At 53.6% G+C, this 12382-nt stretch overlaps 1 protein-coding gene across 1 annotated transcript in view; it reads right to left on the bottom strand.

Annotated features, from left to right (window-relative positions):
* Nucleotides 1-12382, bottom strand: part of CSNK2A2 (casein kinase 2 alpha 2) — a 28307-nt gene that overhangs the window by 4035 nt on the left and 11890 nt on the right. Inside the window, exons 4-11 of the mRNA XM_068411300.1 lie at nt 11676-11726; nt 6117-6176; nt 3287-3370; nt 2076-2186; nt 1763-1864; nt 1339-1439; nt 507-655; nt 212-305 (exon numbers count right to left, since the gene is read on the bottom strand). Coding sequence (XP_068267401.1) covers nt 229-305; nt 507-655; nt 1339-1439; nt 1763-1864; nt 2076-2186; nt 3287-3370; nt 6117-6176; nt 11676-11726 — 735 coding nt within the window. The 3' untranslated portion in view covers nt 212-228. The remainder of the gene's footprint in view (nt 1-211; nt 306-506; nt 656-1338; nt 1440-1762; nt 1865-2075; nt 2187-3286; nt 3371-6116; nt 6177-11675; nt 11727-12382) is intronic.

The following is a 12382-nucleotide window of genomic DNA, read 5'->3' as shown; positions in this document are numbered from 1 at the left end:
TGCAAGACCATTTGCCCAGGGCTTTGGTACCACAGGGTTAGAGTTACATTAACCACAACCACCAGAGAGGAACTGAGGTTTATGACCCCCCCCCCAAGGTTAGATTTCTGCCGAGTATAAAGGGGAGGGGAAGGAGGGGGGGGTCCTTGGTTCTTTTCCCTTCACTGTGTGACCGAAGGTTTTGCTTTTATTTGTAAACATCTTGAATTACCCGTCGTTTTCCAGTCTTCATCGCGCTGTTGTCAGGCCACTGGAGAGCACAGCGTTTTCTGAGCTGGGCTGGGACTGCTCCTTCACCACTGGATCTGCAGGAGACACAGAGCAGGCAGGAAGGGGAAACAGCATTTAATAAAGCGGAAGCTCCACCCTGGCAAACCCTTCCAGAGAAACTGCCCTCAAAACCCACAGAGCTGCTAAGGCTTCCACAGAGCGGGAAGCCAAAATTTGCCCCCACACCCCAAGACCCCTCTCCATCCCAGCTGGCAGCAGCTTCTCCACAGACTCACAGAAATAAGGGTGCTCCATCGCCTCCTTGGCGGTCAGCCTCTGTTGATGGTCATATCGCAGCAGCTTGTCCAGGAGGTCTAGGACTTCAGGACTGACCAGGTGTCTGTTCTCACTGTGGATGAAGTTCTCCCAGCGCTTCCGGGAATGCCTGCAAAGGGACCGGCTGTCACTGCCCAGCTCTGACCAGCCCAGCAGTGCCCAGAGCTCCCAGGGGAATCACCTGCCACCATCCCCTTCTAAGAAGAGATGGCTGCGACCGACAGTGCCTACAGCTCTTCCTTGCACAAGCACTTGCTGAAGAGGGAAAACCCTCTTCTTCAGTTACACAAGTGTGTGGAGGTCCTAACGCCTGGGAAAGGCACAATATTGCACGTTGCCTTCTGTCTACAGGGACCAGCCAACAGCACGCAGCAGGAAGGGTGACACCCTCGGGAGCAGAAGTGCTCTGGCTTGCCAGCCAGCCTCACAGAAGCTGTCCTTGCTCTCCCATCCACCTCTCGTCCTTTTCAGAAATCTCAGCTGGGAGATTTTGAGCCCCTCAGCCCACACTCAACTCCAGTGTCTACATCTCCACTTCTAGGATGTCAATGAGCAGGAGAAGGAAGAAACAGGGGATGGCTCGTGGATCACGGGAGAGGCAAAAGGAAAGAGCCTGCGTTTCGGTGACCTCCTGAGATGGCATGAGCAGCCAGATGGGAGGCCTGCAGGCAGCACTGTGACCCAGAATATCAAAGCAGGCCTTTGCTGAGAGTCCTTCAAGGGGATGGACATCAGTTTATCTCCCTCTCTGTGTAACAAGGAAAAAAGGCAGCATTTCACTTCTCCACTTACTGGCCCAGGATATCATTGAAGTGCGGGTCCAGTTCTATGTGGTACTTCTTCAGATACCCATACAGCTCGTCTGTGCCCAGGACCTTTGCGATGCGAACCAGCTGGAACAAGAGGCATGTTGAGAGCGAGCAGAAGGGCAGGCCACCGCTCTTTTGCAGAGACAGAGCTGCCCAAATCTAAGAGCTCTCCTTCTGGAAACATCCCAGATGGAAGGAACATCTCCCTTGAAACTTGTTTTTGCAATATGTGCAGGAAACAAGTCTCCTGTACAAGGTAGTGAAGCATAATCCCAGGTGGCTTAACTAAGCACACAGCAACATCCTCCCAGCCTGATGGCCCAGTCCCCAGAACCTCCCCACTGTACACACAGAGATGAGGCGGTGACAAACGTCTCATGAAATAAGCCAGGTAGCAAAGTCTTTACTTGGTCATAATTGTCCTGGCCGTGGAAGAAGGGCTCCTTTCGGAAGATCATGCTTGCTAGCATACAGCCTAAACTCCACATGTCTAAGCTGTAGTCATACATCTGAGGGGACAAAGGAGAAGCTGTCAGAAAAGGGACGCTCACCACAGCCCGGTTCCCCCACCGCACAGGCAACCTCCGCCTGTTCGCTTCACAGCCAGCCTCCTCCCAACCCAGCGATGCCCTGGCAGGCAAAACCAGACAACCCAAAGGTGGCCAAAGTGCAACCACAAGTGGTAGCACTGGCTAGCCAAGGAGGCGGCAAGACTCTTACTTGGTAGTCCACAAGGAGCTCCGGTCCTTTGAAGTACCTAGAGGCCACACGGACGTTGTATTCCTGAGCTGGGTGGTAGAATTCGGCCAGACCCCAGTCTATGAGCCGCAGCTGAACATGGATAAAGAGACACAGAGTCAGGAGCCTCAGTATGAGCTCGTTAGGTGAAGCCATGTTGGCCAAACCTCTCAATGCTGCGATGCAAGCGTGGAGCCCAGGATGCAGGGAGGTGCTCTGAGGAGAGGAGATGCTCTCAGCAGTGCTCTGGTCAGGCTCGCTGGTGGGGCAAAGCCCAGCTTAGAGAGCTCCTCTGCCTCCTGAGTCCAAGCACACTGTTACTGCTGGGCAACTGGCTCCTTACCAGCACCACCAGCCACAGCAGACAGGTCGTTGCATACTAGAGAACAGGCAAAATCCAACTGTCTTATCCCGCTCTTTAGAAGGGCTGGGCCGAAGGCAGCGTTGATTTTACCTGGGGGCTGAGAGCAGGAAACGAGGCAGGAGGGTGGCCCACCACAGCCTGCGAGGCAGGCCATCTCCTCCGCAGTCGCAGGGACGGATGACCTGCCGTGTTACTGAAGGACAGCAGGTCTAGCAAGAGATTTCCACCTCCTTATAAGCCTTGCCTTGCCTGTACAGCCACTGCTGATTGACAGGGAGGGACCTGTGGACCAGCAACTAATATGCTGCTGCAAATCCCAGGTCCCTGCAGAGACAAGTACACACAGCACCCGACGAGGTACAAGTACCATGAGGGGGTGGGGAAGCTCCCTGTGCTGCCCATTTCCATGGTAGCCAGCCGGGTACAAATGTTTCCCGTGACCCAGCAGTGAGGAAGCCACGGCTGGACAAGCAGGCTGTATTGCAGGAGGAGCTTATGTCCCCTAGGTAAAAATATCCAAGTGTATTTCAGACAAGGCCACCCTTCTGCCCAGGGCCTCTGCACCCTACTGCCACACCTCCCCACGTGGATATTAATGGCCCAGACCTGCTCCTCTCAGCAAAGAAACCCAGTGTGGCTGGGGGGAAGAGCAACCTCCAAGCGATGGACTCCCCGGTGGGACTTTTGCCTGACACAGGCACAAGTGGAGGGGAGCGGGTAAAGAAAGGTTAAAGGGGTGAGTACAGCTGCCCAGGCTACGGGTACAGGGGCAGCAGAGTTTCAGGTTGCCCTGGAAAAACCCCCCTTGTAAGCCCTGGTGCCACGGTACCTTTTTCTGTTGGTGGTCTATCATGACGTTGTGGGGTTTGACGTCCCTGTGCATGATCCCCATGCTGTGACAGTAATCCAGGGCCTGGCAGACACACGCACATACATTAGACACGTCTGGAACCACAGGCACAGTGTTAGCAATAAAACAGACAGGCCTCAGGCAGGAGCAAGAGTGCCCCATCCATGAGGAAGTGCTGCAACCCTGGCACGAGGAACTGGCATGTTCAGCTCTTACGCTGCACGTGATGAAGTGACAAGCTGGCAACAAGACTGTATTGATCTCACATCCTACTGCAGTCACAGGGCCTGGAACCGTGTTCCCTGCAGAGTCTTTGAAGAATACAATGCAGAGAGGTGTCCCACCTGGTGACAAGCCCAACGCTCCAACCTGGGTAGCCCTGTGCTTCCTAGGTCACGCTCTCTTCCCCAGAAGGGGATGATTCTTACACACACACAGTTTTATGGCCTTCTGGTCATAAACCAGACTTTTCTCTCTGCACTCGGCACTGGTGAGGCCAGTGAATATTGTGCCATGAATCCTGTGTCCAGTTCTGGGCCCCGCACTTCAAGAGAGATGTTGAGGTGTTGGAGCGAGTCCAGAGGAGGGCGACCAAGCTGGTGAAGGGTCTGGAGGGTCTGACCTACGAGGAACGGCTGAGGGAGCTGGGGGTGTTTAGCCTGGAGAAGAGGAGGCTCAGAGGTGACCTTAGTGCAGTCTACAACTACCTGACGGGAGGTTGTAGTGAAGTGGGAGTCGGCCTCTTCTCCCAGGCAACTACTGATAGGACAAGAGGACACAGCCTCAAGCTTCACCAGGGGAGGGTCAGGTTGGACATTAGGAAGCATTTCTTCTCAGCAAGGGTCATTAGCCATTGGAAGGGGCTGCCCGGGGAGGTGGTGGAGTCACCATCTCTGGAGGGGTTTAAGAAAAGACTGGACATGGCACTTAGTGCCATGGTCTAGTTGCCATGGTGGTGTCAGGGCCATGGTTGGACTTGATGATCCCAGAGGGCTCTTCCAACCTGATTGATTCTGTGATTCTGGTGCAGCTTTCCACCTGTGTCCCAAAACACAAGCTAGAAAGCCACCTCTGCCCTGCTCGCTTAAGCCAAACCTGCACTTACAAAAGACAAGCGATAGCATGAGGGAGAGCGATGCTGCTTAAAGCTCGAAGGCAGGAGCACACAGAAGCTCTCCAGCTCCGTGACCTTGCACCACTCCCGCCACCTCGCAGCTGTTCCCTTGAGCAAGGGGGGGAGAATGTTGTTTTCTCATCTCCAAGGGGAAGAGAGATCCATCCATCAACACGTATCAGATGCTCTGAGATCTCCAGCAGCACGGAAGGAGGGTAGAGTCTGCAGTCATTCAATATCCAAGACATCAGTGCCAGGGTAGTAACACTGTCCTTGGGCCCCTGCCGCAGCAGGAAGCGTCGGAGGCTGCAGCATCCATCACTGCAAGGCCTCAGGGATTATCCCTGCACTGACACGTGGCCTCACAACCAACAGGAGTCGTAGCAAACGGTGGTCCTGGGATCTCCAGTACAGGAGATCTATACCAGGTTGGACAAACTGCTTCTAGGGATGAAGCTGTTCTGAAGTCTTGCTTGTCCCAAGGCTGGATCATCTAAAGTCATCAACCCTTCCCACCCTAATCCTGGGCTGCCTCAGGCTCCCTCCGAGCTTCAGCAGGAGAGTCCTTCCCTTGCAGACAGATGCAGAGAAGAAAGCGTCCCCCAAGCTCACTAGATCTATTTCAGGAAGTCTCCTGCAGTCACCAAGTCGTGGAGCACAAAGGGCTTTCCCTAGCCTGTACCACTCACTTCCAGGGGCAGGGGACCTGCAAAGTGCCAGCCCAGAAGTCCCGAGGCCCTGCTAGAACCTGACACAGCCAAGCTGCTGCTCCAGCAGGTCAGCACAGAACAGCCCTGGGATGAGCCGAAACCTGTAAGCTCTCCCTAACGCCCCGCTGCCTCCGGTGTCCTGCAGCCAGAGATCCCAGAGAGGCAGCGCAGCCGATCTCCCAGATCTGCCGTACGGCTCCGTGAGCGTTTCCATGGGGAGGTGCAAGCCAGGCTAGTTAAGAGGAGGTATTCAGGGCACCCCTTGGCCTCAGTCAGAGGGGCAGGGAAAGCTTTGGCTGGGAGGTCTCAAAGGAAAATACCAGCGTTATATCAACACGTAACAGCCAGCATAACCAGAAGCTTTGTTCCCCAAAACCACATTCATGGGGTTCTGCGACCACAGGGCACCGAGCTGGCCAGCTTGTTCTTCAAGTGTCCTAGATTCTCCCCACCCAGAGACACAGGGGTCTAAGACCAAGTGGGCAGAAGTCACCTTCTGGGGCTGCAGCTGAATACTGCAGGAGAAGAATGCCTGGAGCTGGCAATCCCTCTCTTCTGCTCTCCTTAGTGTGCTAAAGAGTCCCTGGTTCCCCAGCCCTGCAGATGCCTCTCTGTGCTCGTACTGGGTCTGTCTGGGAGGGAGCTGGTTTTCCTCATAGCAGCCTCAAAGTGCTAGAGACACAGGGAGACCAAGCACAGTCCTACCTGGCCACTAACAATCACAAACGCTTCACGGGGAAAGAACAGACCCCAGAGGATCAGAGACTCTTTGAAGGTGACCTAAGGTCCCTAGTTTGGCTGTAAGACCTCACAGCAACAAGGCAGGTAACCAGATCTCTTCCCAAACCTTCCTGAGTTATGAGACATGGATTCTTCATCGAACACAAGAGAAGTAACCGCTCAGCAGCACTGCCCCGTGAGCCCCACTACTGCCCCTCTCATTCCTGGTCTCCACACCCAGACTGCCGTACGCGATGCCACTCACCTTCAGCAGCTCATACATATAAAACCGAATATCAAAGTCTGTCAGGATCTGGTACAATTGCTGAAACAGATTTGGGGAGGGAGGGGAAAAAAAAGAGAGAAACAAAAATAAATATTCCAGATTTGGATTAGTTTCATTTCCTGCACCCCACCTGCCTCCAATCACTGACCCCATTCCAGACCCCCTGTGAATGCTGCCACTCCTGAGGGCTGTCCTGGTCTCAGACCTGCCAGGGCTACACGCTAGGAAACCCAGAAAGGATGCAAGAGCTCCTGCGAAATGCTACTGGGATCATTCAGACCTGTCATGACTTCTTTCCAGCAGGAGCCAGGCAGGCTGTCTGTCCAAGGAGAAGACAGCAAGCCCTTCAGAACATGCTGGAGTTGGCACAGATGATCTTGACTCTCTGTTCACATGCAAAGTGATCATGGTGACTTGACAACATGGATAACAGCACTCAGGGCAGGCAGGCTGGGACCACATGGGCAAGGCTTCCAAGTGCTCAAGGTGGGGCAGGGAGAGGAAAACAACCTAAAGGAGCATGGGGTGGGGAAGCACAAAGAGTAGAGACGGCCTCAGAGCCGTGGAGGCTCCCCTCTGTCTCAGGGTAAAGGCAACTCAACAGCACAGAAATGGTTGTGGGGCCAAGGAGAGCACAGCTCGGAGTCTCAGTGAGGTGTCTGTTGCCAGCACATGTTCGCCACCCTCCTCTTCTCTGTGTCCTTCTGCGGCTACTCACGCGGAAGTGACAAAGATCCAGGGTGCACTTTAACCTACACCGTGCCACCAGCACCGTCACTGGAGAACTCATCATCCTGCTGCTCCCACGCCAGGTCACAACTGGCCCCAAATTTGCCTTCTGCTCTATATCTGTCACTGGCAGCGGTGCCAGCCCGACCGCTTTGGGCTGTGCTCTCGCCCAGGGAAAGTAAAGCGAGACGCCCGGGCAGGGCAAGGAAGGACACTCACAGGGCAGCAGCAGGACCAGACCCCTCTGCCCTTTCTAACAAACAAGGATCATCTCACAGCTCAGTCAAATCACCGATTGCATCAGCACTGGAGCCAGCTGCCCATCACGGGCACCACTTGGCAGCTTCAGGAAAAAATCCCAGAGCGAGGGATTGAAATTCACATTCTAAGAAAGCAGCTCTGGCCCCAGATCCCATCCAGGCCCATGCCGAGATCCTCAGGATCCTGCCTTAGGGCCAAGCTCCAAACAGCCCCACCACCCCCAACACTGCTCTGGGAAATCATTTGACAACATACAAGTGTCACTTACACACACAGAGCTTTAACAGCCTCCACGACACAAGCTGCATCGTATTCTCATGAGCTGGGATGATCCTAACGCTTCGGAGCAACACACTGAAGCAGACAAGTGAGTAGGGAGCAAAAAAGACACAGCCACAAGCTACGGCAGGGACAGATTTCCTGACTCGCCTGCACACGGCTCTGGCGCACGACCCAGGGCTGGCAGAGGACAGCTGAGCCCTTCCAGGAGCTTGTTTAAATGGCTTGTTAGGTAACAAACACCATGGGGGGACAGAGATGCTTAAAATATGTCTTTCTGAGAATCACTACCCTGTTCAACTTCACCTGGGCAACATCAGTGCACCCGGGGAAGGAGGAGGGCAGGAGAGGCAGCAGCAGAACAAGGCTAGACCCCATTTTCCCCATTCCCTGGCTCCTCTGCCTCTCACTGCCTGGAAGCGGGGAGGGGACGGAAGGGAGGTCACCGAAGCCTTTCTTCTCAGGCCCATGATGCTGTCACTTCTACGACTCGTAGCCTTCAGCAGAGGCAGCCGTTGGGCAACCAGCTTTCAACTGACTTCCCTAGAAGAGCTGCTTGTGAAACCCAGCACCTCTGACCCTCTCGCTGTGCCAAGGCCAACAGTGTGGCTAACAGCGCCCAGGCTCTGCTTGCTGTGGGCCACAGTCCCTGCAGGATTGTGCTCAGCCCCACTGCAGGCAGCCAGTGAACGCAGAAGGCTTTGAAGGACAGAGCCAAGGTTTCCACTGCAAATGGGTCCCACACAGCAGCTGCCCCAAGAAGGCTTTAACAGTGGACTCCAAATCCCCTCTGCCCAGCCTGGCAGGGGAGAGCGGACACCCCCTTTACAGCCACGTCCCATGCTCTGCTCTTACAGCTGGCACTTTGGAGCGAAACTATCAGAACCATCACTGTGGGGATCACTCAGATCAGCTCCAACATCTGCTCAGCTGGTTGCCAGCACTCAGGATCGCACAAGGCCTGTTTTAAGAAGGAAATAGCAAACCCAACCCAGCACTGCTCCTGGAGATGTGGCTCTTTCCCCTCCTTTACCCAGGGATTTGCCTCTTCAGGGCGACGAAAGGCACAGTATACTCAGGGACTACACAACATACGTGACAGCTGACGGTGGCTGAAGGACAGGTGCCTCATTTCTAGTTTGAAACCAATTAGCAAAAGACCTTTAATTTCACTGGGGGTGAATTACTCAATTGACCGCGTGGCTCTGCAGTGCAGCTATCATATAAGGCAGGTGACCGTGGGGAGCTTGAGCGCTCACAGATAACAATGCAGCAGGTCTGAAGAGAAACACCAGCCCCACACACAAGCTGCTGTCCTCACGCAGGAGAATATGCATTTAGTCTAGTTCCAACTCATCATCCCTGGGAGAACTGAGCCACCACTTTCAGAAGGGACCCAGCCAGGTCATCTAAGAAAATGTAATCAGCTCTAGGGAGGTATCACCTAAGTCTCCTGTTAATAGTCATTTAAAAATAGCCAAACTATGTGGAATAAAAGCTTGTGTTTCTGACCTGGAATCATCCACAGCCATGGCTTAGGCCCCACAGAACTGCAGGTGCCTCTGCTGAGGAAACCCAGCAGCCATTTTCATGGGCGCACAGAATAGTGTCCTGCCATTTGAATGGGCAAAGGGGTGAAAATATTAACATTAAGCAAAAAAATAATAATGTTGAAGGAAAGAAACTGCCAGAAAGGAGAAAACTGAGGAGACATCCAAGGTGGTGAGCAACTATTGCCAACAGGACAGAGAAAAACACAATCCTGTAAAGTGGTCAGCAACCACCTGCTGTACCCAAGCTGCCCTGGGAACGCCCTCACACCCCCAAAGGTGATTTGGCAGTGGTATTTGCATGGTACTCATCAGTACTGCTGAACCAGAAGTCAATGCAGAGATGGGCAGATGAGCAGCAGCCACCTCAAAACAAAGAGAAGAGGTCCCTGTCACCAGGATTAGCTCACGTGGCACTTAACTCCAGCAGAATTTGGCTGCCCGGAGAGATCAGGACTGTGGAGCAGAGGGGACAATCACTGGGTGCTCTCCAGCTGCTTCATGTATGGAGGGACAGGGCAAACCAAGACCTCCAACACAAGCGGTCTCATCTACTCTGAGCGTTCTGCTGGGCAAGGGCGCTTCAGAGCAAGGGAAGAGACAGCTTGGGAGCCTCTGTCTAGAAGAAGATATCCACAGGCCCCTGTGAGTAGCAGCAGCTCGGTAATCTGCCAGTTAGCTGCAGCCCCAAGAACCTACCCAAACAGGCAGCAGAGCTCATGGGAGCGTAGCTCAAATAACCCCCACGCCCCATACATAGCTGGTGAAATTCAGATTACAAATACGCTCTGAACACGAGCATGCCCTGGGGGACACACTTGCATTCCCAAGACAAGTTATTCCTGCCTTGCACCAATCAGCATCAAAAGCATCAAGACTTTCTGTCTTGCACTTGTACAGCTGTGATGTGGACTTCCTCAAGGAGCCAGGCTTTCTCCTGGGAGCCTACAAATGATCTGCTGCAAACTCACAGAGTTGTTTCTAACGCTGCAGCCAGAGCTGAGCAGTGCTGCTTCTGCTGTGGCCAGACCACGGCGTGGCTGGGACAGCTGACCTACCATGTTCTCCAAGCCCTGCATTTTTCAGTTAAGGGTCCCTATTGGCCACCAGCCTCAAGTTACTACTTAATGCTCCACTTTGTGAATGTGTTTCAGTTACTGGGTGATATCTTTGATGATAATTTTTTCCTCTAAGGACATGACTGAGTGGTGTAATCCCATTCTGACTAGGAGACATACACAGCGATCCTCAGCAAGGTGTGCCTCTGCCCTAGCAACCTATTTTATTCAAGCCATATACTTAAAATATAAATGAATAAATAAATAATCTCTAAATAGGAAGTTAAAAACTTCCAGGATCCGCCTTATGAAAAGTCCCTGGGTCACCAGGAGAAGCACAGGGGCACATTCCCAACATACATACAGCACTGGAACAGCCCAGCTGATGCCAACGAAGCCCAGACAAACCAAGCGTGCTTTAATTAGCCCGGAAAGGTCACCACACAGCGCTCCTCTCATGGCTGTTTACTTGGTGGAGGCAACACTCATCTCCTCGCCCAGGGCTGTCAGGGCAGACGCTGCTCCAAGTTATTCTAGCCTCTGCAATCAGTCCCTACATGAGATTAAACAGCACTAACACCACCTCCGCCAGCACGGCTGCAGCTCTGGCTATGCACAGCAGCCCACCCAGCAGGATTCAGCTTGCCAGACCGAGCCCAGAGGGACAGAAACAACGTGTGCTGCCTCGCAGCGTGCCGGGCTGCAGGTGAGACGGTCCGTGGGCCAGCTGACAAGCTGCCTCCTTTCCACCAACACCAGCCCAGGGTCCTTCTCTGGGTGTTTGGTGTATCTGCTGAAGCTGCATCCTACAAGGCGTGTACCTACATAACACCTGGCACAGACAGGCAGAAAAACGTAACGGAGGACGGAAGAGTTCTCTGAGCAGCGCAGGGGGGAAGACTGCTGGCTTTCCAATGGCAACTGCTCAATTAATTCTCCACCACTGACTTAATGACTTAGGGTAAAAATTCACATGGGGGAAGCAAAGATACCATTAAAATAGGTGTGGTTGCTAATTATATGTCCGTTTTGTGTATCACCTCGCTGCTGCCAGCCAGCAGCGTTTCAGCAGCACAGGCAGTCGTAGCCACAGACAGAAGGACCCCTGTTTCGGGAAGGAATAACACCACTTGGAGCTCCTCAGAAATCAGAAAGGCCAGGGAATACGCTGCAGCCTCAGGCAAGCAGAAAAACTCTTAAGATGTGTTCAAGACTGCTCAGTCCCCTGCTACCAGGCCCACCGGCAGCGGCAGATGTGCTCTCCAGCCTCTGCCACCCCAAAGTCCCCAGGTCTGAAGGATTCCAGCCCAAATCAGCGTCACCTGCTCCATCAACTGCACTGCTGTAAATAGAGCATCGCAGCACAGGGATTAACTGGGGCTGAATATACAGCACAGCAGTGATTACTAAATCGAGAGGGGTGTAAGAATATCTAACCTGTTGAACTTACTCCTCCAAGTCAGGAGGAGATTCAGCACACAAGCTTTTTATTCCTTCTCATCTAGAGCCTATTCACAGGTTTCTGACTTACATGGGGACAGGAAAGTGAAGCTGACATAGGTGAAAACTCCAAACTGCCCCCCTAGCTCTCCAGGAGTAGCTGACAACCCACTCTTAACAGAAATGGGAAGGCTTCCCCCTCCACACTCAGGCAGACTCACCTTAAAATCTGTGTTATTGATGTACTCGAACACCAGAGCAGGGGTCTTTGACTGCAAGAGAGGGAGAGAAAGTCATAGTTTAAAACACCCTCTTGACCCTTCTTTGCCCCAAGAGACCTGAGAAAGCTTTTGCTTCCTACCCAACCTCTGCTGCGGAGAGCAGCAGGCGGAGGCGAGCCTCGCTTACACCCCACGCAGCAAGCTGCTGCTCCTCCCCATGCCACGGAGCAGAGACAGCACTGGGCAAGGCCAAGGTGTCACCAGGGGCCAAGGCCTCACAGCCCATCGCAGGAGGAAGGTCAGCCAGGGCTGCTAACGCTACCGCAGCATCATTTCCCCTCCGCGGCTGCCAGCAGGCCGGGAGTCACGGACCTCAGCCAGCTGCTGGTCAGAGAAAACTTCCCGGGAATGGGGTAATTGTGGCAACACAGACAAAGGATACGACCTCTGGTCATTGGGCAGGAGAGCAACCAGAAGGATGAGAAGTGCTTAACATCCAATTGCCCTGGCAGATACTTCTGTTCTGGATCCCAGACAGAAGCTGGAAGGCTACAGGCTCTGCTTTCTTACAGAGAATGTGTCGGGCTGCAAACCTTCTCCCCCATCAGCCACGGGAAACTCACAGAAGGGGTGTAAAAGAGTCTGGGGAACACGGTTTGGCCCATCCAAACCAACCCACCTCAGGAGACCCTAATGAGCTGGCACAA

This window comes from Nyctibius grandis, chromosome 12, assembly GCF_013368605.1.
Source record: "Nyctibius grandis isolate bNycGra1 chromosome 12, bNycGra1.pri, whole genome shotgun sequence".
Taxonomy (NCBI): Eukaryota; Metazoa; Chordata; class Aves; order Nyctibiiformes; family Nyctibiidae; genus Nyctibius; species Nyctibius grandis.
This window is presented reverse-complemented; position numbering and strand designations above follow the sequence as displayed.